This window comes from Symphalangus syndactylus, chromosome 8 (assembly GCF_028878055.3).
Source record: "Symphalangus syndactylus isolate Jambi chromosome 8, NHGRI_mSymSyn1-v2.1_pri, whole genome shotgun sequence".
Lineage (NCBI taxonomy): Eukaryota > Metazoa > Chordata > Mammalia > Primates > Hylobatidae > Symphalangus > Symphalangus syndactylus.
Window position 1 is genome coordinate 21,547,700 of NC_072430.2, and position 27,202 is coordinate 21,574,901.

At 49.0% G+C, this 27,202-nt stretch overlaps 1 protein-coding gene across 3 annotated transcripts in view; it reads left to right on the forward strand.

The window, feature by feature from the left end:
* The window catches only part of SYNE3 (spectrin repeat containing nuclear envelope family member 3), a 108,239-nt gene that overhangs the window by 4,152 nt on the left and 76,885 nt on the right, over positions 1-27,202 (forward strand). Inside the window, exon 1 of one of the 3 annotated variants that reach the window (XM_055288274.2) lies at positions 12,353-12,715. The exons of the other annotated variants lie outside the window; for them this stretch is intronic. Coding sequence (XP_055144249.1) covers positions 12,541-12,715 — 175 coding nt within the window. The 5' untranslated portion in view covers positions 12,353-12,540. Of the gene's footprint in view, positions 1-12,352; positions 12,716-27,202 lie in introns of those variants that run through there. 3 annotated transcript variants of the gene reach the window in all.

Sequence of the window (27,202 nt, forward strand, 5' to 3'; positions counted from 1 at the left end):
CTCAGATTCCAATGTTAATCTGGCTGGATTTAAAAAAATAAAGCAACAAATCCTGTTGTATGACACATGATTTCTCTTTAACGTAGGAGACACAATCTCCCTCTTCCCAAATCATACAACAAGCAAGATAACAATAACACTTTATGACCTCAGATGATCAACAGGATTTTTAAAGGTCCTGGCCTAATGATTTATGCTTCTGAGTAATAAAATCCTGAAATATTTGAGCTGGAAGGAAACTCAGGTCACCTGGACCAATCTGCTGGTTTTATAACAAAAGGAAGTGTCCTGGCCAAGGTCAACATTGGACACACATGTAGGGAATACACTTCTTTCCAGGCTGCCACAGCTGTGTGACTCTCTTGAGGACACCATCCGACAGACAGACCAGTGTGAGTCCTGGGTCACCAGCCTCCTCCCTAGGGCAGTCAGGGAGACAGACGGGAAGTATACATGAGATTAAACTGATAGGATCATTTTATTTTATTTATTTATTTATTTATTTATTTATTGAGACAGAGTCTTGCTCTGTCTCCCAGGCTGGAGTGCAGTGGTGCGATCTTGGCTCACTGCAACCTCTGCCTCCCGGGTTCAAGCAATTCTCTTGCCTTAGCCTCCTGAGTAGCTGGGACTACAGGTGCGTGCCACCACGCCCAGCTAATTTTTTTTTTTTTTTTTTGTATTTTTAGTAGAGACAGGGTTTCACCTTGTTGGCCAGGATGGTCTCGATCTCCTGACCTCATGATCTGCCCACCTCGGCCTCCCAAAATGCTGGGATTACAGGCGTGAGCCACCGCGCCTGGCCCAGGGTCATTTTATTTTTAAAAAGTCAGAGGAGAGTTACATTTTACGATGGAACCACACATTTCTAGAACTTACATGAACAGAAACATCCTCAAAGAAAACATAGAAGCAGTGCTTAGAATCTTCTTTCCTACAGGAAGTCCTCTTAGGAAAGAGCTCCTCTCACTCATCCTATTTTTTGCAGGCATATTTGATTCCCAAAACGATTGAGTGCTGCAGGTATGGTTATTTCCATTTTCCAGTGGGGGAAACAGGTTCAGAGAGGTTCAGTGCCTTGACCCAAATCACGCAGCAGGTGAAGATGGAGCAGGACTTTCATCCAGAGGGGGAGTGGAAAGGATGAGCCACTTTTGTTTTCAGTGCACTGTGCTAGGAGCACATTCTTCACTCCTTAGATGCTGAAATTCCGCAGCCCAGCCCAGCCTGGGCGGGCCATGGGGAAATGCCCTGGTGGAGGACAGTTGGGTGGTGGCTTTCCAGCTGTCAGATCACAGAGACTATCTGGAGGCTAAAGCTCTACCTCTGTCTTGCTGCTCTCCTGCGAGGAAGCCCATTGCCTTTGCAGCACGGGCAGTGGTGCATCGGGAGTTGGGAGAATCCATCCCATTTTGGTCCTGCACTTTTTCTTTTTTTGAGACGGAGTCTCACTCTGTCGCCCAGGCTGGAGTGCAATGGCGCAATCTCGGCTCACTGCCACCTCCGCCTCCTGGGTTCAAGCAATTCTCCTGCCTCAGCTTCCCGAGTAGCTGGGACTACAGGCACCTGCCACCACGCCCAGCTAATTTTTGTATTTTTAGTAGAGACGGGGTTTTCTTTTTTTTTTTTTTTTTTTATTATACTTTACGGTTTTAGGGTACATGTGCACAATGTGCAGGTTTGTTACATATGTATCCATGTGCCATGTTGATTTCCTGCACCCATTAACTCGTCATTTAGCATTAGATGTATCTCCTAATGCTGTCCCTCCCCCCTCCCCCCACCGCACAACAGTCCCCGGAGTGTGATGTTCCCCTTTCTGTGTCCATGAGTTCTCATTGTTCAATTCCCACCTATGAGTGAGAACATGCGGTGTTTGGTTTTTTGTCCTTGCGATAGTTTACTGAGAATGATGTTTTCCAGTTTCATCCATGTCCCTACAAAGGACACGAACTCATCATTTTTTATGGCTGCATAGTATTCCATAGTGTATATGTGCCACATTTTCTTAATCCAGTCTATCGTTGTTGGACATTTGGGTTGGTTCCAACTCTTTGCTATTGTGAATAGTGCCGCAATAAACATACGTGTGCATGTGTCTTTATAGCAGCATGATTTATAGTCCTTTGGGTATATACCCAGTAATGGGATGGCTGGGTCAAATGGTATTTCTAGTTCAAGATCCCTGAGGAATCGCCACACTGACTTCCACAATGGTTGAACTAGTTTACAGTCCCACCAACAGTGTAAAAGTGTTCCTATTTCTCCACATCCTCTCCAGCACCTGTTGTTTCCTGATTTTTTAATGATGGCCATTCTAACTGGTGTGAGATGGTATCTCACTGTGGTTTTGATTTGCATTTCTCTGATGGCCAGTGATGATGAGCATTTCTTCATGTGTTTTTTGGCTGCATAAATGTCTTCTTTTGAGAAGTGTCTGTTCATGTCCTCTGCCCACTTTTTGATGGGGTTGTTTGTTTTTTTCTTGTAAACTTGTTTGAGTTCATTGTAGATTCTGGATATTAGCGGGGTTTCACCATGCTGGCCAGGCTGGTCTCAACTCCTGACCTCAGGTGATCCACTGGCCTTGGCTGGGATTACAGGCATAAGCCACCACGCCCGGCCAAGTGCTGCACATCTTGATTCTTGGCCATCTTCTTCTCTCATCAAAGATATTCTTCCTGCCTTCCCTCTGCAGAAGTGCCTGTCACAGACAACAGGTCTCCAAGAGATCTGTGTTCTAGGACTGCTTGGCTTCAGATGGTGGTTTTCCTAATGCACGGTTGCTGTGTCCCAGCATGGATGCTCCCCTGGGCAGTGGGGACCTGGGCCCAGGTCTCAGCCCTTGCTCTCTATTGCTCTCAGATTCCTCTGCTCTGTGAATCCATTTCTTGGCCAGTTGCTGCACTGTGAATCCATTTGTTTCCCATCTAACAGGGTTGGTGATACCTCCCCATGGGGCAGGGCTTAGTAAGGACCTAATAAGAGAGAGCTTTACATGGGTAAGGCAGCTTTCAGAGACTAGGAAACAAACCCTCATGTACATGCCCAAAGAGATTGTGTGTGGGTGCTGGAGAAGTATTTAGGAGTCACAGCTACAGAGGAGCCAGCCCGAGCCTCAGAGATGATTTACGCTTATACTTTTACATATGGGGAAACTGAGTCTCCACAGCAGAAATGGCTGGCTCAAGTCTTGCAGGTACTTCAGGGCCAAGATGGTATCTCCTAACTCCCTGACCAGTGCTCTTACCTTACAACCACCTTCCCTAAGAGTTTGTTTCACTGATATTCGTGGTGTAACGCAACTCGGGGTGGTTGCTTGATGAAAATGAAATGGCAGGCTTTCAGCGTTCGGCCCGTGTGGTCATCACCAAGGCATGGACAGAGCAGGGTGGGCCACCATGGCTGGTTGGACTCTAATTTAAGCCAACAGTTTTATTTGAGATCTGAAAAGGGCTGAGCCCCTCCCAAGTGACACTTGCTGAAATAATGCAGCCGGCTGACTCACTGGGGTAGCCTCGTTCCTTAAGGACGGGAGGAGCCTGCATTTGACCTTCACCTGGGCTAGTCTCTGTTTCCTGCTCTTTAAAGAGGGAGGTTGAGATTAGGAGATTTTAAGGTACCTTGAAGTTCAGATGTTTTCTCATTCAAGGACCACAGCCTCAAAGTAGGTGTTTGGGGACCTGGATCTGGCCGCTATAGTTCATCCCCTCAGCCCAGGAGGGTCCAGATCGCTGGCAGGTGACTCCCTGCTTATCCGCCTTGCTGTGAGGATTAGGTCCCACGTTCCCAGCTGGCCCAGCTTTCTACAACCTGGGCCACCTCCAAGGACCATAAAGCCCCTAGCTCATCCTGGCCTTTCTCACCTGGACACCTGTGCTCAAGCTGCTCCCCGGCTCAGCTCTCCTTCTCCCTGCCCCTTCCCACCAGCACCTGGGTAGACATCACCTCCTCCTGGAAGTCCTCCTCAGCCACCTCCTACAGGGTTGGTGATCTCTGTTTCCCTGTTCCCGTTGCACTTTGCCATTGATACTAATCAACAGTTTCAAGAGTGATTCCCCACTAGCCTGTGCCCACCTTGAGGGCTGGACACAGGATTATCCTCACATTCCTGCTCCCAGCCCAGAGACAGCACGCTATTATTACTACTATTATTAAATTAAAAGGCTTTAAAATAGGATCTTACAAACTTTAGGTGTGCTCACAGCTCCCTTGAATGAAGTATGAAGGACAGATCCTAATATTTCCAGGACACAGGAAAAAAGTGAGCTCTGGAGCCGTGACCTGAGGCTGGGGAGAGAAGGTGCAATATGCGTCATCTCCCTCTGCGGCCCCCTTCAGGAGACTGTCCTCTTGGAGATCTCTCCAGTCTCCTGGGTTCTCTGGGGGTTGGCCCTGGAACCTTGCAAATATCTCTTGGCATCCCTGGGACTCACATCTGATGTTCTCTCTCCTGCGTGTGCCAAGTTTTTCTCCCTCTAGCTTGGCTTCTTGTTCTTTCCTCTTCCTAAAATGTGCCTCCCCCAGGCCTTCCCCTGGCCACACCCTCTCTGCATTGAGATCTCAGCTCACAGTCACGGCCTCAGAGGGACCCTCCTGCCCACGCAGTGGCACTCATCCCATCCTGCCAACATGCTCTGTCCTGTCACCCTGAAATTATTTGTGTTAATTACTTGCAGTTGAGTGTATTGTCTGTCTTCCGTACCAGAAGAAGATAAGGCCAGGGATTGTTATCTGTCCAGAGCCCAGCCATCAAAGCTGCTAAATACTGTCCATATTTCTAGAATGAATGAATGAACGAGGGAATGGGCCGATGGAGTCCATTGGGTGCCATCTAAGATTCCTGCGTGGTTCATCTTTACAGCTCATACCTGTTCAGTGCTTACTGAATGTCTAAGTGCTCTCTGCCTTTTTTTGTCTTTATCCTCACAACAGCCCAATGAAGGATGCTCTGATGTTGTTCCCGTTTGGCAGAGAGGTTGAGTAACCCACCTTCAGCTACCTCAGTTAGCAGTGGAGTTGGAAACTGAACCCAGGTTACCTGATCCCAGAGTTCTGGCAGGTAACTCCCAGGCTACACTGGCCCTTCTGTGCCAGGAGTGCTGTGGGCTGGAAGTGGTGAGTCACTCAGCCTCCTAACCAGACATCTGGCTCTTTCTCCACAGACCACAGTGGCTCTCACACTGCCAGGCCATTCCTCAAAGGAAATCCTTTCTGTGGGACCAGTGTCACACGGGCTAGGAACACCAAAGGTTTTCCAGAGCCAGGGCCCACCCCGGAGCACCCTACCCTGTCTTCTCTGACCACATCCTTTTCTCTTAGGGAACCCCCTCCGCCACTTGTTCACTAGCTGTTGAGAACTTGGTGACCACAAGCCAGTGGCTGTAGGGTTGGGTGTGAGCCAGTTGGGGTTGCCAGGTTAATTTCTGTCATTTATCCAGCACCAGGCAGCGAGCAGGCCTGGCTTCAGTGATTTGCCTATTTATCTGTTTGCTGATTTCAAACTCAAGTTTGCTCAGGCATAATTTTAGAAAATTGATTTTTTAAAAAATTTCATCTTGTGGCATCTCTTGTCCCACTTCCCTCTGGGTAAAACCACCCAAATGCCCAGGGAGGGGGATCCAGGCAAGGCTTTCCTGGCTGCGGTCTTCACTTCCTAATGTGCTCCTTTGAGCGGGTAAGAGGATAACCCCATAAGTTCCTAGCTGGGTCTCCTGCAGGAAGCTGCAGTTAGTCATGCAGCACTTAGCTGGAGCCAACTTTAGTTTGGGAGCCAAAGAAGCACGTGTTTGCGGCTGGGATCTGGGCTCTTCCGCTTTGTAACCAGTGCCTTGGGCAATGGCATTTCTTCAACGTACTGACATTGGCTGAGGTGGACACGAACTAGGAAGATGCCAGAGACATGGCGCTGCCCAGTGGGAGGAGTCCGGTGGGTGAGGTGTGTGCTTTAAATAGTCCCATCCTAGGGGACTGTGACTCCATGAGAGGGAAGCTCAGGGGGCTGGGTGGGGCACCAGGAAGGACCCTTCAATTTTGCCCAGAGGCACAGTCTTTCTGGGCCTCAACTCTCTTCGCTGTAAAGTGGGGGTGCAGGTGCCACACTCCTTGCCTTGCTGGATGTGTTGTGAACTGCAGACCACCCCATGGAGGTAAGGGGTCATCACTATTGTTAGTTTAGCCAGCAGGGCAAGGCGTCACTGGTGCCATCTGTGCAATGGAAGTTTGACTTTCCACTTTGGTGGAGTTTCTCTCTGCTCCTGGGCCTCAGGTGGAATCCTGCAGATCTGAGCTGGGACTCTGATTTTGTCGCCTGTGGCAAGTCACATAACCTCCATGGGCCTGGGTATCACACCTGTAAGATGGGGCTGGCCACACCTTCCCTGCAGAGTCACTGTGAGGCTCAGATGAGATAACAGGTGTGGGATTCCCAGCAAGCAGAAGTGCTGGGTCATGCCCGTTCCAATGGATTCCCTTCCCAGCCTCTCCAAGTTCTCCCTCTTTTCCTTGAGTGCTCCTTAGCTGAGGAGGTGACTTTGCCATTTATGCAGGTCACTTGGAAGGGAGCTCAGCACTTCTGCCTGCCTCTGTCCCCAGCACGTGCAGTGAGTTGAACAGGGCACAGCTGCTGGTGGGTCAGCCCTTGGCTCAGGTGTTGCTGGCCGATACTCATGCCCTGGCAGGTCTAGGAAGGCATGATGGGCCAGAGTCGACCCAGCCAAGCCTGAGCCCGTGTGCACAGACAGTGCCCTCCTTTAGCGGTATACAGGGTGCAGACCACACACCTTGACCATTCATTGCCGGCCCGGAGCACCAGCCATTTGCAGCTGGCCAATGTGACTTTTTTCTTTTATGGAATTAACTATGGAGAAAAAAGTCAATATCACCGCAGCAGGTCCTGGTGTTTCATTCCCAACCCTGAGCCTCAGGATCCTCCTCAATACAGTGGAGGGGCTTAGACTAGGTCAGATCTTGGTGAATTTGGACTAGGGGCTACTAGTAATCACCAGGATAAATTTGGTGGTACAAGCCCAGGGCACTGAATGACAGCCACTCCCTCTTCATCTCTTAATCTCCTCTCCATCTTTTTTTTTTTAACCTTTTCTTTTAATCCTTCTGATTATATGACCTTCTCATAACCACCTGGGCTCCACCCTGGACCAATGAGTTAGAGAGATCTCTAGATGTGGGGCTGCTTATTTGTAGGTTTTTAAAGCTCCCCAGGTGATCCTGATGCACAGGGATGGTTGAGAACCTCTGGATCTTGTCTAGGTGAACATCTCAGTGAGATGCTAATCTGTTTTTAACAGCTCTCCAATACTTGCCTCTCTCTGTCTCTAACCATGAGCAGACCCCAGGTGTAAACTAGCAACATTATCCAGATAGAGTTAAATATTGTTTATGTTCATTATTTTATGATATATGGCAATTGATCCTGACCCTGTTTTTTTATTTAAGGTAAAAATATATTTCTCGATCCAGCTATAAGAAAAAAAAAGAAAAAGGCAAAAAGAAAAAAAATCTTATTTTAAAATAAACAAGTTTAAATGGGTCAAATTAAAGAATATTAATTAGAAAAAAATGTAGATGTGTCTGCATGGCAGATATAGTCAAAATCATGACTGTAATGCACAAATGGCCACACTGTGAAGACGCGGAACTAGATGACCTCTAAGGCCCAATATTCTGACAGATCTGAGGGCTGCCCAGTGAGATCGCTAACCCAGGACTGTTGGCACTAGCCACCTGGCCTGGCAGAGAGTGGGGTAAGCAGGCTTGAGAGTGGCTGTATGCATAGCAGGGTTTCCCAGTGTGGCTTTACTCAGAGCTCTCCAGGGACAGTGCAGCTAGATTATCTCTGTTTGAATGCATTTGCCCTCTTGCTCCACCTTCCCCAGACCATAGGGTCAGCCTGAGAAGCAACCTGTCCAGCAATCAGGGCCATTTCCCTGGGGCCAACGCTGCCACGTAAACTCAGTGAATGCAACATTACAGGACCCCAGTGCCCACAGGAGCCCGGCTCCTTCACCCGTGCTTGGGCGAACCAAGCCATGGCGGGAAGCGAGTTGCCCAGAGTCCCAAGGCAGGACCCAGCACTGCTGCTTCCCAGGCCTGGACTTTGTAGATCGAATAGGGCCCCTGACCCCAGGTCTTAAGCTTCCCAGAAGGGAAACAGGAACAGCATGTGATATAAAGACGCCCTGCCTGGCCTTAGCCAGCTTTTTCCGCCTGTGACCTGTTATCACTGAGAGTTGGCCAGTGAGCCTTTCTTTTGTGAGTGATTGTGTGAGGCTCCTATTGTCTTTTTTCTGTTTTTTTTTTTTTTTTTTTTTTTTTTAATAGAGGTGGAGTCTTGCTATGTTGTTCAGGCCGATCTCGAACTCCTGGGCTCAAGTGATCCTCCCTCCTTGGCCTCTCAAAGTGCTGGGATTACAGCCATGAACCACTGTGCCCGGCCTCCTATTGTCTTTTAACTGATGTAGTAATTCACACCGTGGGCCCCTGGGAAGGTGGGACCCGGTCCAGCAATGATTCAGATAGTGCTTTGAGGACGTGAGGAGATGGTTTCAGCAGAACAACTGTGACAGTGTGGGGGGACCTCAGCTTAGTGGCAAAGGCCCCCTAAATGACTGTAAGTCAGATAAATGCCAGAGGGAAAGCCTTGATGAAGACACGACTCTTAGCACTTGGAAACGTTTGCCCATCAGCAAAGCGGGCTATCCGGATTGTGTCACAGTTTGCTGAAAGGACTAGTATAGAATTTTCTAGTATAATGGACCAGAAGGAATGCTGTGCTGATAGGCAGAGGGTGGGGTGAGGTAATTCCCTTGGGCTGATAAATAGCACTGGCCTCTGGAGCTTCTAGAACAAACTTTTTTGGTAAAAGGCCAGAAAGGAAATATATAAATATATTTTGGTCTCCATCATATCGAGAAAGCAGCCACAGATGCTATGTAAATGAAAGAGTGTTGGTTGTGTTCCAGTAAAACTGTATAGACACTGGAATGTGAATTTCACATAATTTTCATATGCCATGAAACATCATTATTCTTTTGATTTTTTCCAACCACTTAAAAATGTTAAAAAACATTCTTAGCTCGAGAGCTATACAGAAACAGGCAGTGGGCCATGGTTTGCAGCCGCCTGTTTAGAAGCCCCCCTCTGCAGTGGAGGGTGAGTCTTGCAGGTTTGAGCTAGTCACTCTTCTAAGCATTTCAGTTCTTAAAAACGTAGGTCTGGCCGGGCACAGTGGCTCACACCTGGAACCCAGCACTTTGGAAGGCCGAGGCAGGAGGATTGCTTGAGCCCAGGAATTTGAGACCAGCATGGGCAACATGGTGAGACCCATCTCTACAAAAAACATACGAAAAATAGCCTAGCATGGCGGCCCATGCCTGTGGTCTCAGCTACTCGATAGGTGGAGGCAGGAGGATCACTTGAGCCCAGAAGGTCAAGGCTGTAGTGAACTGTGATCACACCACTGTGCTCCAGCCTGGACAACAGAGACCTGTCTCAAAAAAAAAAAAAAAAAGTAGTTCTGAAACAAGTCTCAATCTTGTGTCTACTGTTTAAAATAGAACCTAGTGTTAATTTGTTTGCTCATTCAGCAAATATTAATGGTCTAGTGGTTAAGAGCAGAGAAAACTTGTCATATACTGGCTGTGGGACTTAGGGCAGGTGGCTTAGCCTCTCTGAGCCTCTGTTCTTTCATCTGTAAATAGGCAGGAATAGTAGGACCTACGGCATTGGAGAAAGAATCCTTGTAAGACTGAGCCCAGTGCCCAGCAGATAGCATGCCCTTGGTGAAGGTTCGCTATTACTCTCTCACGTCTGTAAAGAGTTAGAGACTGGTATACAAAGGGGTGGATGGCAATGCTTACCCTGCATGGTAGGTGAGGCCCAGAGAAGTTAAGGAGCATTTCCAAGGTCACAAGCTAATAATAAATGGTAGAACTAGAAAACAGTGTGAGTGGCAAGACCCAGCCCTTTCCATGTGACGCCCTTGCAGGGGACTTGAGGGTAGATTAAATCTACTTTATCTAGAGGCTTGCTAATGGGATTAATGTAATCATTAGCACCTTTCCCATGAGAGCTAGGGCCCTTGTAACTCCTCATCCCCGTGTCTCAGATTCTTGGGGAGACCAGCATTGTTTGGGGGGCCTCAAACCTGGGAGTCCGACCTCCAGCAGCTTGGAGTGGCACTGGTCTGACTGTTTTCTGTGAATGTCTTTGGTGGAAACTCGCTGCTCGACATGGAGCTCTACTTTAGAAACCTAGAAACAAGCATCCGGGGAAGACTTTAAGTTTTTCTGAGTCCTGTGGTTTCTGAGTCTCTGCAGGGCTAGCGGAAAGGGCTCTAGAAGGTTCTGGAAGTCAAGATTGTGAGTAGCTGCTTTTTAATAATGGAATCCTCAGGGCCTTGCGAAAGGAATGCCAGAGGTGAGTTCCTGACCGGTTTTACGTGCTGGTTTTCCTTCTGCAAAATGGAGGTGGCGGTGTCGTAATTAGTTGCTCATTGCTTCAGTTTGGCACGTGGTTGCTTGCGGGGCACCCACAATGGGTCTCCTTCTGAATGCACAAAGACAGGCGGGGGAGGAAGCCTGTCCTTGGATTGTGGAGGCCTCGGGAGATAAAGCTCAGATGAGGAAGACAGTGACTGGATCTGAGAGCCTGTGGCAGCTGTGATTAGGAGCTGGCCGGGGAAGATGGGGCCTCAAAGGCAGGACATACAGGCTGTAGGCGGCTGTCCCATCCACAACCCAGAGCAAATCTCCCTCTCCGTCCCAGAGGAAAGGCTGCTCGAGACTCTGGCTAGTTCTGAGGACACAGGCTCCGGGAACCCAACCCCTGTGAGTTGCTGGAAGGTGGCGGGGGGGCTGTCGGTAGAGTGGGGGACAGTCTAGGAGTCTTGGAAGGGGATATGAAGGTGAAAGTTGGTGTGACCAACTGTTCCTGGTTTGCCCAAGACTAAGAGGTTTCCTGGGGTTTGGGACTTTCAAGGTTGAAACCTGGATGCTGTGCGTCAAATCAGGATAAATTGGTCATCCTAGGTCAAAGTCACGCTACTCTGACTGTGGCACTGGGCGGTCGAGTCATTGGTAGAAGAAGTAAAGGGGGGATCATCTCTTCCCTGAGCCTCGATGCACCCTCAGACTAGATTGCCCCTTCGCAGTGTTCCCAGAGCCCCTGTGCTATCCTTCAAGGGTCTGTGTGCCCCCCCAAGAGTCTGTGAAGGCAGAAAACCCCCTTGTGCTTGGGGCCAACCCCTGCCTGCTCTAGGCCAGAGTGTTTTGTAAATGCTGTTGGATGAATGAATGAGGCTTGAGACTCTCCACCTTCATTTCTTCCCCGCTGGGGACAAACTACTCAGATGCTACTTCATGCTTTGCTGCTCTGCACATCTTGTTCCTTCCCCCCATGCCCTTCCCTCCTGCGGCCACCTCCTCCACTGTCACTTCAGCTCAAGAGTCTCCTCCTCTGTGACTGCTCCTGACCAGCCTTCCCTTTGAGTGCAGTTTCTCTTGCCCCTGCTGTGTCCCCTCTGAACCGAACCTCATTGAGCTCCCTAATCGGGCCTGTTTGTGGATGCATCTTTCTTCCACATGTGCTGTGAGCTCCTCGAGGACAGGTCGCCAGCTTAGTGTTTCCTCTGCTGCACGTGGCACCTGGATGCCCCACGGAGGTGCCTTGAGAGAATGAATGGAGCTGAACACACGGAGCAAAGATCCGTCCATTCCCTCACTCACCCGCTCCTCTATGAGGCCTCCTGTATGACAGGCACAGTCCTGGGCAGTGGGGTGGGAGTCATGGACAAGATTGGTAAGGTCTTTGTGCTGTTGGAACTCACATTCTAGAAGGATCTAGAGTCAACAAGCAAGCAAACAAATAAACAAGAACATATCAGAAGGTTGCGTGTGCTCTGAAGAAAATACAAAGGAGAAGATGAGTCACCTGAGCCCCTGCCAGCTGCTTGCAGGCGGGGATGGAGTCACCAGCTCCACGGAGCGGACATTGCTGAGGCCCAGCACATGTGATGCCCATTCTGTGGAGGCAGAAGGCGTGCATTGTCCCTGGGTCGTAGCGTAGTCAACTTGGGCACAGTGGCATTTGCCTTTCATGCAAAGCGTGTGGACCATCAGTCCCTTTAGAGAAATTCATTAAAGCCAGTATTGTCTGAGAGGAGAGAGAAAATATTTTAGAAAGTCAGACAGGGTTTTGTGCCTGGCATGGGAAGCAAGCGTGTGTCCCTCCCACTTCACCGCCCCCTCTCCCCCACTGGGAGTACAAAGAATGGGGCTCCTGTGCTGACCGTCCGCCTCTTCCAGTTGGGTGGGTGCCCTTGGAGCTGTAGCTGCAGCGGGAAGGGCCAGTGACTGCTATGGGGCTGCTGGGAACAACCCAGGGTCCTGCGAGGGAAAAGGTGTTAAAATGGCCGGCCACTGCCCCGCGGGCTGTCAGGGAGAGGATCAGTGGGGATCATGAAGGTGGTTGCTCAGCTTCCAAGCGCTGCACACAACAGTGGGGCATTGTTCTCTGGGTCTGATGGGGAGCTCAGTCCCGGACACAGGCCAGCTCCGGCAGGAAGGCAGCCTCCTCCGGCTGAGTCCGGCTGGCTCAAAGCAAAGTCCCAGAGGGCGGCTTCTCCCTGCTGCCTGGCCGTGGGCGGCCGCTGGTGCTGAGATCTGGGGACTCAAGAGGACATCTACGAGTCTGCAAGGTATCACTCACTCCTGAGGGTAGCCCCTTCAGGTTGGGACCCACAGAGAGCAGCGGGACAAAAGGCAGTTCCTAGGCTGGCTGCCCGGCTTCTCACAGGCACGTCGTAAACCTGGCGTCTCAAAGTTATGGCAGGAACAAGCAGGTACTAATTATAACCTGCAAAGCCTGTTAACAGTCGACCTTGGACTCCAAGGAGGTGAAGGTTCTGGGGAGAAGGTCTCAAGGGTTCTCTGAATATCTCAGATATAAGACAGGAGGTAGGCCGGGCACGGTGGCTCACGCCTGTAATCCCAGCACTCTGGGAGGCTGAGGCGGGTGGATCACCTGAGGTCAAGAGTTCAAGACCAGCCTGACCAACATGGTGAAACCCCGTCTCTACTAAAAATAAAAAAATTAGTCGTGCGTGATGGCAGGTGCCTGTAGTCCCAGCTATTCTGGAGGCTGAGGCAGGAGAATTGCTTGAACATGGGAGGCGGAGGTTGCAGTGAGCTGAGATCGCACCACTGCACTCTAGCCTGGGCAACAAGAGCGAAACTCCATCTCAAAAAAAACAAAACAAAACAAAAAAAAGACAAGAGTTAGTGATACAGAGGATTCTTCTATGTAACTCAGTGGACATCATCCTGCAGCCCCAGCAGAATGAGGACAATTTAAAACCGCCTGGGCTCTGCTAAGGGACTGCTGGGGAGAAGAAAGGGGCAGGATTGCTTGCTGTGTGACCTTTGGCAGGTTACTTAGCCACTTTGAATCTAACCTCAACTTCTTTATCTACAAAAAGAAGCCAATCATTCTGGTTTAACGGACTCAATGAGCTGATGTGTACAGACACCTCATGGGTACTTAGTAATGCTAGTTCCCAGTCCTCTACACTATGAAAAATCCTGGAAGGCTTTCTGGAAGTGGTGATGCCAAAGCCAATGGATGAATGTAGCCAGGCAGAGAAGGGCAGAGGGACCAGCAGGAGCAAAGACCAAGGGGAGAAATGATGCATACAGGGAGCCACAGGTGGTTCCTGCTGCAAGCAGAGGAGGTGGGAAGTAGGGGAGGCTGAGGCTACAGAGATGGTGGAGAAGGACTTCGAATGTCCTGTTACACTTCTTGGACTTTCTCGGATGGAGGTTGTGAGGCACAGGAGGCATTGATTCAGAAGAGCCTTTGACTCTGAGCCATTAGATGTTCCTTTCTGCCAAGAGAGGACTCTCGTCCCCCTGCCTCCTGCAAAACTGGCAGGTTTCCCGGGAAATGAATGGAAGCATCTTCGTGCCTAAGCCTCTGGATCCAGGCATGGATTTGGCTCTGCCAGTCAAGGGCCCAGGCACTGCAGGGCCATGGGTCTCCCTAAGGGTTCAGTGAGTACAGCTCTGAGATTCACTCCTGCCAAGAACTCTCATTTGAAATGAACCCTGCCGTTTCTCAGGCTGGGGTGCCAGTTATTAAATTAAAAGTGAGATTCGAATGGTTCTGTGTTGTTTTTGTAAACCAAAGCTGAAAACTGTGGAGGGTGTTTTTTTTAGCTGGAAAGTAAAGCATGCCAGGCTTTCTAGTCCGCCTTGTCCTGCTGCCATAGACCCAGGGCCAGCTGGATCCAGCCTGGGGGGAACTGAGAGGTGGCTTCTTTGCATTGAGGGCCTACGGTGCGCCAGGCTCACTCAGTGCCAGGCTCTTTGCATGCTTGTGGGTGCCATTGTCATCCTCATTTTACAAATGAGGAAACTGAGGAACAGAGAGGTGAATACACTTGCCTGAGTCACACAGCTAGTAGATGGAGAAGACAGATGCAGTCCTATTCTATACATACTTCAAAGTCTGTACCTTTTCTGTCTCATGTAATGTGAATGCTGGAATTAATACTCTTAACTTTTTCTGAAAGTCTGGTGGAACTATGAAATCTTTGAATTTGTAGGCCGGGAATGGTGGCTCATGCCTGTAATCCCATCACTTTGGGAGGCTGAGGCAGGCGGATCACCTGAGGTCAGGAGTTCGAGATCAGCCTGGCCAACATCGTGAAACCCTGTCTTTATTAAAAAGGCAAAAATTAGCTGGCTATGGTGGTGCATGCCTGTAATCCCAGATTTCTGGTGAAATGAATGGAATTCCAGCTACTTGGGAGGCTGAGGCAGGAGAATCGCTTGAACCCGGTAGGTGGAGGTTGTGGTGAGCCAAGATTATGCCACTACGCTCCAGCCTGGGTGACAGAGCAAGACTCCATCTCAAAAAAACAAACAAAAAAAAATCTTTTAATTGTGATTAAAATGTAATTTTAAAAGCCTCTAATTTTTTTTTTTTTTTAAAACTGTTAATACCACTATAAGGAAATTGAAATCTTAGACATGTACCCATGATTTCACTGCTCTATGATGCTACTTTTTTCCTGTTTTTTTTTTTTTTTTTTTTTTTTTTTTTTTTTAAGAGATGGGATCTTGTCCTGTCACCCAGGCTGGAGGGGAGTGCAGTGGTGCTCCTGTCACAGCTCACTGCAACTTTGGATTCTGGGCTCAAGAGGTCTTTCTGACTAAGGCTCTCTAGTTGTGGGGATTAGAGGCACGTGGCACTGCATCCGGCTTCATTCTTCATCTTTTTTTGACAGTTTTTGAATGATTTGCACAGGAGGGGTTGACAAACTGTGGCCTGCTGGTCAAATGCCACCTGTTTTTGTAAATAAAGTTTTGTTGGAACACAGTCATGCTCATTTATTTACATGCTATCTGTGGCTATTTTCATGCTACCATGACAGATTTGAGGAGATGTGACAGAGACCATATGGCTTGCAAAGCCTAAAAACCTTGCTCTCTGACCGTCTCCAGAAACAGTTTGCCAACCCTCATTCTAGAGTGCAGCGCTTTGCAGTCTGCTTTTTCTCTGCAGACCGTGCATTATTCTAGGGTGTTAATTGCTCATTGTAAATGGCCAGATTATGCTGTAGAGTGGGTAGATGTCACAAACTTTCCTTGCTGGACTGTTATATTGCATCTTTTTTTTTCTCTCCTCGGGAGAACTGTCACATTTGCAAATTTATTATTTGTTTAGCAGGCAGTTATATAGCACCTACTGTGTGCCAGCATTGTTCTAAGCACTTTACCAATATGAACTCACTTGGTCTTCAGATCTGCAATGAGAAGTTTATGCTAATACCATCCCCATATTACAGATGAGAAGGCAAAGTCAGAGGAGTTAAATATACTGGGCTAAGACCGCATAGCTTATTTGGCAGCAAAGTCAGGTTTGAATCCTTAGCAGCTGTTAGGAAGTGTCCCAGGAAAAGCAGGCCTTTGTGAATCCCTGTGTGGGGGGACAGGGGCTGGGGCAGTGACTCACCAGGAGTGAGCCTTGCCAGGCCCCCTCGGCCCAGCCCTGGAGCCTCACACCATCCAGATTTGACTTGGCCCTGATCTTCCAGCTTGGGCCAAGTGACCACAGATTTTATTTCTTTGTTTAAAATGGCCCTGAAAAGAGGGCCAGCAGCTGATGCTAAAAAGCAAGTGCAGAGGCCTAAGAAAATAATGGCTCCGGATCAAAAAAATACCATTTGGGTGTAAGAGTACAAGATGGATGGTTGAGCCCGGCAGGAGCGCTGCTTCGTGGCCGGAAGAGTCCACAGCTTGCTCACTTGTTAGATAAATGGTAACTTTGCAAATATTTGGGTTGCCTGGAGAAAACAAAAATGCAATATAACTGTCCAAGAAAAAGGAAGTGGTTCAAGAAAGTTTGTGACCTTCACTCCGTAGAATATTCTGAGCCATTTACAATGAGAATGTAATGATGGACACCGTGGATTGCTTGTGGCAAGCATGTTCTTAGTCTTCTGTTAGATAGGGGGCCTTAGGGGAGCAGGAGGGAATTCCAGATGTTCTCACCAGGAGAACAAGCTTCCTAAGATTTCATGGAGCCCTCATGGCCCATCCAGGCCCCTGCCCCCCAGTGATGTCAGAGGAGGCTGGTTAAAATCCCCAGCTCACAGAGACATTTTGGAATGTGAATTTAGCTAGGGCGTCCCACAGGACATTCATGAATGGGTGGATCCCAGATGGTCCCATGTTAGGAAATGCCATGTTATAGAGACTGGAATGGAGAAGGGCAGGGGAGGGAGTCCACAGTGTTGAGAATCCTCCAAATGCAACACTCACTTTCCAGAAGAAGAAAGAGACACTGAGCTTTGTCAGGGCAGGACGCTCTTATCTGTTTGGTTCATCTCTGTGATCTTCAACACTGACCAGTGTCTGGCATAGGCTTTGAAGGATTTGTCATTAAATGAATTAAGCATCTCCCAAGCTTTGGAAAGGAGAGAAATTGGGTCTGGTATGGTTCTTGGTCAGAAGACAAGATGACCACAACCCGACTCTCTGCCCATCCACTTAGGGTCCTTTTAGGGCACGGCCTTCATCTTCTCCCAGCCCCTCTGAGTGGAATGAGAGGTGGGAGAGACCTGGGATTTGGGGCCGCTGCCCTGTCGAGCTGCTCTGCCTGATTCATTTCAAGCCATACTCTTGAGAGGCCCACAGGGGAAGGCTTCGCAGGCCCAGCTGCCGTAACCCCAAGGCTTGCTGGCCCCTCGGGCTTGTCCCAGGCTCATGGGGAATGCTCATGGGGGACGGTCCGGCCTGAGCCGCTGGGGCTCACCCTCCACCCCGTCTGTCTCTCAGTCAGTTGGGTGTGAGATGGGAAATCCTGTTCTGAGTCAAAAAGGAACCCTCGTCCCTTGCCTTCCTGATTCACTTCCTCATTCTGCCGACATTTTACAGCCTGGCACAGGTGCTGGAGCCACGCAGGCCTGGGCTTGCTTCTGACTTGGTGCCTCAGTCGCTGTCTGACCTGGGTGGGAGAGCCAGCCTCAGTTTCCCCATCTGTCAGGCAGCACGATGACCCCTGATTTGAAGGTTGATGGGGGCCTTCATGGTGTCTGCCCAGTGCCTGGCATGCAGCAGGCCTCACACGTGGGAACTCTTGCCGTTGTGAGTAGCATTTGGTAACATTTTACCCAATCAACAGGAGGCTCCTTTGGCACCCTAAGGTCAAGACCCAGTGATAACCTTGACACCTACCAGGACAATCATAGGGTCGCAGATGAGCCCAGAGCAGGAGACAGGGTAGCAGCAGGCAGGAGACTCCTTAACTGTCAAACAGCATTGTCCAAGGTGGGCCCGGCTGGGCATTTTCCTGGGAAAGAGACTGTAAGGACAGACTGGGCACAGATACTCTTGGAAGGAATGGAGGCTGCTCTCACAGTTCATTAGATATTGGCAAGCTTAATCAGTTCTTGAGAAAAGACCCTTCCATCTGAACCCATGGCTTTCTTTTCTTTCTTTCTTTCTTTCTTTCTTTCTTTCTTTCTTTCTTTCTTTCTTTCTTTCCTTCCTTCCTTCATTCCCTTTCTTTCTTTCTTTCTTTCCTTCCTTCCTTCCTTCCTTCCTTCCTTCCCTTTCTTTCTTTCTCTTTCTTTCTTTCTTTCTTTTTCTTTTCTTTCTTTCCGTCCTTCCTTCCTTCCTTCCTTCCTTCCTTCCTTCCTTCCTTCTTTCCTTCCTTCCTTCCTTCCTTCCTTCCTTCCTTCCTTCCTTCCTTCTCTTTCTTTCTTTCTTTCTTTCTTTCTTTCTTTCTTTCTTTCTTTCCTTCCTTCCTTCCTTCCTTCCTTCCTTCCTTCCTTCCTTCCTTTCTTCCTTCCTTCCTTCCTTCCTTGCTTTCTTCTTTCTTTCTTTCTTTCGAGTCTCGCTCTGTTGCCCAGGCTGGAGTGCAATGGCATCATCTCGGCTCACTGCAACCTCTGCCTCCCGGGTTCAAGCGATTCTCCTGCCTCAGCTTCCTGAGTAGCTGGAATTACAGGTGCCTGCCACCATGCCCAACTAATTTTTGTATTTTTAGTAGAGATGGGGTTTCCCCATGCTGGCCAGGCTGGCTCAAACGCCCGACCTCAGGTGATCCGCATGCCTCGGCCTCCCAAAGTGCGGGGATTACAGGCAAGAGCCACCGCACCCAGCACCCATGGCCTTTTTTTTGAAGAGCAGGTTTACAATAAATAGGATGCCTTAGGGTTAAACGGCACCTTACAAGGCATTTCCTAGCATGTGACTTAAGGTGCCCTGTTGCAAGGGCCCTGCTTGGTCCAGTGTGGTTTTCACACCATTGAGCAGATGCTGCCCTGACTGCTTGTGGGTTGTCACTGAGTAGGCTGTGCCACTCTCTTGCTCACAAACCCTCACTGGCTCCCTCTTGCCCACAGAGTAAAACCCAAACAACTCTTTGGAATCCTGTGCTGTTCAGTCCCCTCAGCCTGCTCTCCAGTATGGCCTCCTCCCGTCTCTCTTTGTTAACAATTGCCAAGCCCATCCTGCAGCCTGAACTTGGACTTGCACTTCCCCACCTCCCAGCTTTTGGTCTCGCTAGTCCATCCACTCGTTATGCCCTTTCCCACTTCTCATCTTACTCAGACCCTGCTCATCCTTCACATCCCAGCCAGGGTGTCCCTTCCTCTGTGATCCTCTCCTGGAATCTTCATAGGAATCATTGCTCTTTTCTCTAGGCTCTGTGCCTCTGCATTTAACACCCATAGCACTCTCATTTGGAGCTCGCGATCTGGAGAACCCGAGCTTGAAACCTACAGGCCCTAGTGGCACAGCGCCAGGCACATCTGGATGTGGAAGTCAAATGGTCTTTTTTTTTTTTTTAAGGGTCTCACTGTGTTGCCCAGGATGGCTTCAAACTCCTTCCACCTCAGCCTCCTGAGTAGCTGGGATTGCAGGCAGGCACCACCACGCCTGGCTAAATGGTCTTAGATTTGAATTCTCGTCTCCCAACTACTATCTCTGGAATCTTGGGCAGGCCATGAAACTGCTCAGCTTCAGTGTCCTCATCTATAAAATGGGAATGAATATTAAGACCTACCTTTCAAGTATAAAATTAAAAAAAAATTATCTCAACACATGCTATTGAATTGGATTGAGTAGCTTTCACAGGGGGAGACTTTGTTCCTCATCGGAATTCCAAACACCAAATGATGGGCTGTTGGGTTGAGAACCCTCGCACTCAAGGCTATTTGTATGCCCCTGAGGGCATCACTTAGCCTTATTTTCCTTTAAGGCTGTCCATGGCGGCTGGCTTCCCACAGCCATGCAGCCACTGGTGGCCACCCCTCTTCTCCCAGGCCGGCATTTTGCCCATCCCATGGGGCTGCATTCAGCACCTCTTTTGGGAGGCAGAGTTTGCTTCTGTTTGTTCTGTTGTTTGATTCAAAAATTTCGTGTCATTTAGATAAGGCCCATAAGACCCATTTGGATGCTGAAATGGTGTCAGGCTCTCAGAAGCAGTCTGGCTCAGCAGCTGGGACAGCTGCAGCTCCGGAGTTCCATACACCTAGGTTCAAATTCCAGCTCTGCCTCCTGGGCAAATCCAGTTCTTAAATTTTATACTCAAGTTATCTCACCTCTCTGAGCCTCAGTTTCCTTATCTCTCATACACGGATGATGATACCAACCATTAAAGTTGTCTTAAAGAGCAAATGCATTAATAAATGCTTGGAGAGGGAGGGGCATATTAACTAGCACCTAATACCTGCTCAGTAAATGGAACGTACTGTTCTCCATTTGGAAAAAAGGTCTCAAGCAGTTTCTTAGCTTCCTTTACATTGGCACCCCATTTATAAGGTACAGGTTTTAGCTTCCTGGAAGGAAAAACTTCCTTTGAGCCTGAGCTATGTAACAATAGAATAGGCTGCCTGAAGAAGGCAGTGAGCCACTCATCACTGAAGGTGTTGAAGAGTCTTCCGAGCCTTTGGTGGGTGTATTTTTAAGGAAATTCAAGCAGAGATGGTTGGTTAGATTAGGTCAGTTTTAATGGCCCTCCTAGTTTTGGGATTCTGATGTTTTTAAAAAACAGCTTTATTGAGATATAATTCATATAATATATAATTCACCCATTTAAAATGTACAATTCAGTGCTTTAAAAAAAATAGAGACAGGGTCTTGCTGTGTTGGCCAGGGTGGTCTCAAACTCCTGGCCTCAAGCAGTCCTCCCACCTCGGCCTCCCAAAGTGTAGGGATTACAGGCATGAGCCACCTCGCCTACCCTCAATGCCTTTTAGTGTATTCACAGAGCTGTACAGCCATCACCACAATCATTTTTAGAATATTCTTACTACCTCCAAAAGAACCCCTGCACTCCTTCGCAGTCAACTCCCAACCTCCCACCTCCCTAGCCCTAGGCAACCACTCATCTACTTTCTGCCTCTGTAAATTTGCCTGTTCTACACATTTCACATCAATGAAATCATACAATACATGGTCCTTTGTGACTGGCTTCTTTCATTTAGCACAGTGTTTCCAAGGTTTCTCTATATTGTGGCATATGTCAGCACTTCATTCTTTTTCATAGGTGAATAATATTCCATTGTATGGATAGACCATGTTTTACTTATCCATTTATTAGTTGGTGGACATTTGGGTTGCTCCCACTTTTTTGGCTATCATGAACATTTGTGCACAAGTTTTTGTGTGGACATATGTTTTCATTTCTCTTGAGTATATATGTAAGGATAGAATTGCTGGATCTGATGGTAGCTCTATGTTTAATATTTGAAGAACTGCCAGGCTGTTTTCCATGGTGGCCGCACCATTTTCTGTTTCTACCAGCAGTATATAAGGGTTCCAACTTCCCTACATCTTTACCAACACTGGTTATTATCTTCTTTTGATTATAGCCATTCTAATGGGTGTGAACTAGTATCTCATTTTGGTTTTAATTTGCATTTCCTGATGACTAGTGATGTTGAGAAACTTTTCTGTGCTTTCTGGGCTTCTCAGTGTGCTTACTGGCCACCTTAGGTGTAGGTATGATTTAAAGAAATGTCTATTCAAATCGTTTGCCTATTTTATAATTGGGTTGTCTGTTTATTATTGAGTTTTAAGAGTTCTTTGGATATTCTAGATGTAAGTCCCTTATCAGATACGTGGTTTGCAAAAATTTTGTTCCATTCTATGGGACATCTTTTCACTTTCTTGATGGTGTCACTTTTTTTTAACCTTTTTTGCCTTTGAAGTACAAAAGTTTTAATTTTGATGATGTCTAATTTATCTGTTTTTTTATTTTGTTGCTGCGCCTTTGCTATCACATATAAGAAACCATGCCTATTCCAAGGTCAGGAAGATTGATGCTTATGTTTTCTTCTTAAGAGTTTTATAGCTTTGGCTCTTACGTGTAGGTCTTTGATCTATTTGGAGTTAATTTTAGTATGCGGTGTGATGTAAGAGTCTAATCTCATTCTTTTTCATGTGGATATCCAGTTGTCCCATCACCACTATTGAAAAGATTATCCTTTTCCATTGAATTGTCTTGGCACCCTTGTTGAAAATTAACTGTCTGTAAATACAAGGGTTGATTGTTTCTTTCTCTGTGAGTCATTTTGAAGAAATAGAATGATCCTTCTTAGAGGCACAAGATAGGTCTTGGCCATCACTCTACACTGAGCTGCTGCCAGATCTTGGGCGGGTCTATTTCCTTCACTAAGTCTCCCCATCCATAAAACGGCACAGCTAGATAAGAGAATTCCTAAGAACAAGTCCAACTGTGACATGTTACCTGCAGGGAGGTTTCCACAGAACCTTTCATTGGCTCACTGGAATGTCCTGTCATTCCGTGAGGCTTACCCCGCAACCCGAGATCTAGAGCCAGCCCAAAATCTGGGGGCCGTTCCAGCAACTCCCTACCCTGACCTGGCCCCAAGAACAGCCAGTCCTGCCTTTCCAATAATGTTGATGTTGTGTGTATTTATTGAATAAGCAGCACTGCCCTCCTCCTCTGTGCCAGCTGTATCCCAGGCCTGAGGATACAGAGGGGATGAGATAAAGCCTCTGCCCTTGAGCGGGACATTCTAATGGGAAGGTAGACACACCAACAGATGATGCAGAGCTGAGTGGGGCATGCTGGCTGGTACTGCATGCCACAGGCTGCAGGTGTGAGAAGGTGGATGGCAATGCATGGCTTTGCTGATAGGGCCACAGGCCTGGCCCACGTGGTGAACACTTGCCCTGGGCCATATCTGAAGAGTGTCAGGTTGAGCTATGGAGTCAGGCCACCATGGGGAGCTCTTCATAGCTCTTTCACGCACCAACCAGCAGCAGCTCTTACTTGACTTACACCTTTTTGCTCTGCAGCCAGCCTCAGCATGCTGACCGGGGGCTTCCTGGACATTTGTCTACAAGCTCAGTATAGTTCAGGGTGACAGGAAGCCTCTGTAGCTGGCCTGCCTGAAGTTCAATCTTGGCTCTGCATGCTTTTGGGAAAGTTATTTAATATCTCTGTGCCTTGTTTCTTATCTGTAATAAAGGGCTGGTCATGGCATCTACCTGATAGGGTGTTTGCTTCTGAAGCCCTGTATAGTGCTGTAGAAAATAGCTGGGCACAGAGCTAGCTCCTACCAAGGGCTCCAGCTGTTACAGGTTGGAATTACAGCTTGGAACAATATAGCATTTACTCCAGCCTGCTGTGCATGCCATAATTGGTTATAGCCCATGGCTATTACACGTTATAACATGGAAATATGGTATAATTAGCCTTTAGGTTGCCAGAACAAGAGATGACGATGATAGTCCTTTACATTGGGATAGGGCAGGGCCTCTCAGCAGCGTGTATTTCCCTTACTAACTGATTCCGTTAGAAAAAGCCCCAAGGTGAATCAGACGCGCCCTTCCCCTTCACAACAACCTTCCAACTTAAAGCTCACGCGTCTCAGAGCAGGTGGAAGTCAGGTGTGAACTATTGCTCCGCTCTGACCATTGAGGAAACTGGGATTTGGGAGCAAGTTGGTGGTGGAACCCACACTGGAACCATGACTCCTAACCCCATTCCAGAGCCTGTTCTGCCCCAACTCGTGGCCTGAAGGAAGCCTCTTATTTTGGGGTTACAGAGTCTGTGCTGAGGCCCACTCTTGCCTCTGATTCCTGCCTTTCTCAGTTCCCCTGAGCCAGCAGCATGTGAAATCAAGGACTAATGAGGGCAGAGAGATGTCCATCCTGGCTCCACACTTCTTTCTTTTCATAAAAAATTAAGCCAGGCATGGTGGCTCGTGACTGTAGTCCCAGCTACTTGGGAGCCTGAGGCGGAAATCTTGGGCCCAGGAAGTTTGAGACCAGCCTGGGCAACATAGCAAGACCCTGTCTCTAAAAATAATCAAATAAAAGAACACTTTCTGAGTACCTACTAAGCACCAACCAAGGTAGGTATTGTAGTTTATATTTTCCAGGTGTATCTTGCATTCACAAATGTGTGTGAGCACTTACTGTGTGTCAGTAAGTGCCACGTGTTGTGATCAAAATAGGCAAGGGCTGTGCCCAGAGGCAGTTTATGTTCAAATGAGAACAACAGGCTCAGAGTTCAGAGGAGTTGGACTGGATTCAGGTCCCTGAACTCAAAAGTTGTTGATTTTCAATCCTTATTCTAGGAGACCCCCTGGCAGCTGCATGAGTTGTTCAGAAATTCCAGGCCCTACACAGGAATCTGTCTGGGACCTGCAGGAGATGGGAGAGAGACCCCATGGATGTGCTGCTGGGGAGCTCAGAGAGCCCCATGCACCTGTGGGTGACTCCATTTGTCTTCTGCTTTTACTGGCTTTGGCTGTTGCTTCATGCTGCTTGGTTCTGTCCTCAGAGAGTTGCCTGCAGGGAGTTGGCTGGCAGCACCCTGAGAATTGGAGCAGGTCCCTGTTGGCCATGTGTCTTTGTCATTCAGTCACTCAGCTGCTCACCCCCTTAGCCTTCAGCCAGCAGGCCCGGTGCTCAGCACACCAAGGAGCGTTGAAGGAGGAGATCCCTGGGAAGTGCTCAGCACAGAGTCTGGGAGCTCAGTTAGGCCATCCTACACCACAAATGCCAAAACCAGTGAGAAACTGAAGCCACAGTGAGCCAGCATGACATACCTACCAGAAGGGCTAAGATGAAAAGACTGACTGAACAGTGTTGGCAAGGCCGTGCAGGAATTGGAACTCACACATGGCTGCTGGGTATGTAAAGAGGTGCAGCCACTTTGGAAAACAGTTTTGCAGTCCCTCCTCTCCTCCCCTCCCCGCCCCGCCCCGCCCCGCCCCGCCCCGCCCCTCCCCTCCCCTCCCCTCCCCGCCCCTCCCCTCCCCTCCCCGCCCCTCCCCTCCCCTCCCCGCCCCTCCCCTCTCCTCTCCTCTCCTCTCCTCTTTTATGAAACAGGATCTCCATATGTTGCCCAGGCTCATCTCAAACTCCTGGGCTCAAGTGATCCTCTCACCTTGGCCTCCCAGGGTGCTGGGATCACAGGTGTGAGCCACCACGCCTGGCCTTGGCAGTTTCTTAAATATACACCTACCATGCGATCCAGCCATTCCACTCCTGGGTATTTACGCAAGAGAAATGAAAGCATATGTGCACACACAAGTATTCATCACAGCTTTGTTGGAAACTGTCCGTCAGTGGGTGAATGAATCCACAATCTGTGGCACAGGAATGCTATGGAAACTCAGCAACAAAAAGGAACAAACCACTGATACAGGCAACGACATGGATGAATCTCAAAGTAACCATCCTGAGTGAGGGTGAGGCCTGGCACCTCTGACTCCCAGGGCCAAGAAGACATTGAGAGAGGGGTGGGGGGCAGCCTGGGGGACAGGTAATCAGTGGGGGACATGCTGTCAGGGGTGCCGGGTGGGTCACTGGGGAAGGTGCAGGCAGGTGCAGGGACCAGGGGTCAGACATCCTGGCTGGTTCTGCCTCACTGGGCCAGATCTTTTTGGGGGTGATGGGGGCCTGGGGGCTGGCTCAGTACCTGGGATTAGCCTTGCCCCAGAGCAGATGGGAGCTCTCCTCGGGAGCTCTCCTGGAGATTTCATCTATGGGCACTGGGGAGTGTGTTTCCACTGCAAGGTGTGGGGTCGCGGAAGGGCTGCTTTCCCAGGGCTTCCAGAGGACACAGCCCTTCTCCCTTCTGCCTGGCATCATGCAGATGGAGCTGATAAGGGGTGGTGGGGGTGCAGTGTACCCCTTAAGTGCAGGCTGCTGTCCGCACCTCTGTCCCCCTCTGACCCTTGTCCCAAATCAGACTCTGCTGGTCCTCAGGGGTGAGGTGGGAGCAGTTGCATTCATTCATATTGACTCAGAGCAGGCACTGAGATCCACGGGGAAGGTGAAGTGAGGAGCAGGAGAGATGAGGGGACAGATATTTATAGTCCAGTGGGATCCAGGCTGAGATGGACATCTGCATAGGAGTGGCCATGGCTGCGTCAGTCATTCAGGGAAGACTTCCTGGAAGAGGAGCCATCTGAGCTGAGCATGTGAGGATGCTGGATATCCTAGAGGGAGTGGTGTAAGGGGAGAGGGAGAGGAGACAGCCTGGTAAAGGCAGAGGGAAAATACGCTGAGCATTTCCACATTCCTGGGAGGTCTAGGGGCTGTGGGGCAGGGGTGGCCATCAGAAGGTGGGGTTGCAGAGCTCCTGGCACCTGTAGGTTAGGGCATCCTGTCTTTGGTCGGGGAGCAGCCGATTCTCTCAGTTTACCTTCAGGGCATCTGAGGAATGTGTGTGTTCGCACTCTCAAGTGAATGCCTCAGGTCTATTGATTAAGGTGGCTCCGGTGAAGCTGTGTGAAGTGAAGCCCATTGGAATCTGGGGAGGGAGCCAGCAGCCCCACCTCACTCTGTTCTTCTCCAAAAGGAGGAAGCCTGCTCTGCTCTTCAGAAACAGAAGTGACTGATGCAGTTGAGGCAGGAAGGGCAGGGGTTCTTTGCAGTTTCATTCCTTTCTGATTTCTAATCTTGGCCTACATCGACTCAAACCTAACAGGACCCAGCCCCAACCGCCCTCCCACCGGGTGGATGAATTTGCCAAATACACACTCACGTCCACGGTTAGAATCATCTGTTCTGGTCTACGGGAGGCTGAGCCATCCTCCAAGCCCATGGTTCTCAGAGTGAGGTCCTGCAGCAGCAGTGTCAACGTTACCTAAATACTCATTAGAAATGCAAATTCTTAGCCCCCAGTTTTATAAATTGGGGGTGGGGTCCAGCCATCTGTGGTTTAACAAGCCCCCCGGGTGTCTCTGAGGCAGGCGCCAGTGTGAGAATCACTGAGCGAATCCACCGTTCCTCAAAGGATTTTGGTTTTGTTTAAATCATAACTCGCAGTGAAATACATTCTACATTTACACATATGCAACGAATCCATCAAACAAGCAACAGTCTCACGAAACAGTATTTATCCTTCATCCATGAGAGGCACTGTGATATTTTTCATTCTATTCTGTCTTCTTTCCTTACAAAGCACTTTTGATCAAGACCCCTGAATTGATTTCACAACCCATGCATAAGTCACACTCCCAGTGTGAAAAGCCAGTACCAACCCTGCTGCATTGACTGGCCTGTCCACACATCAGTGGCCCATGGCACTCAATGTTCCAGCCAGGCTGGGACCTGTGCCCTGGTACCCTGCCCAGTGCTCTCTGACCTGCAGCAGACGGCCAGTGCTCTGCCTGCCTGCCCTCTGA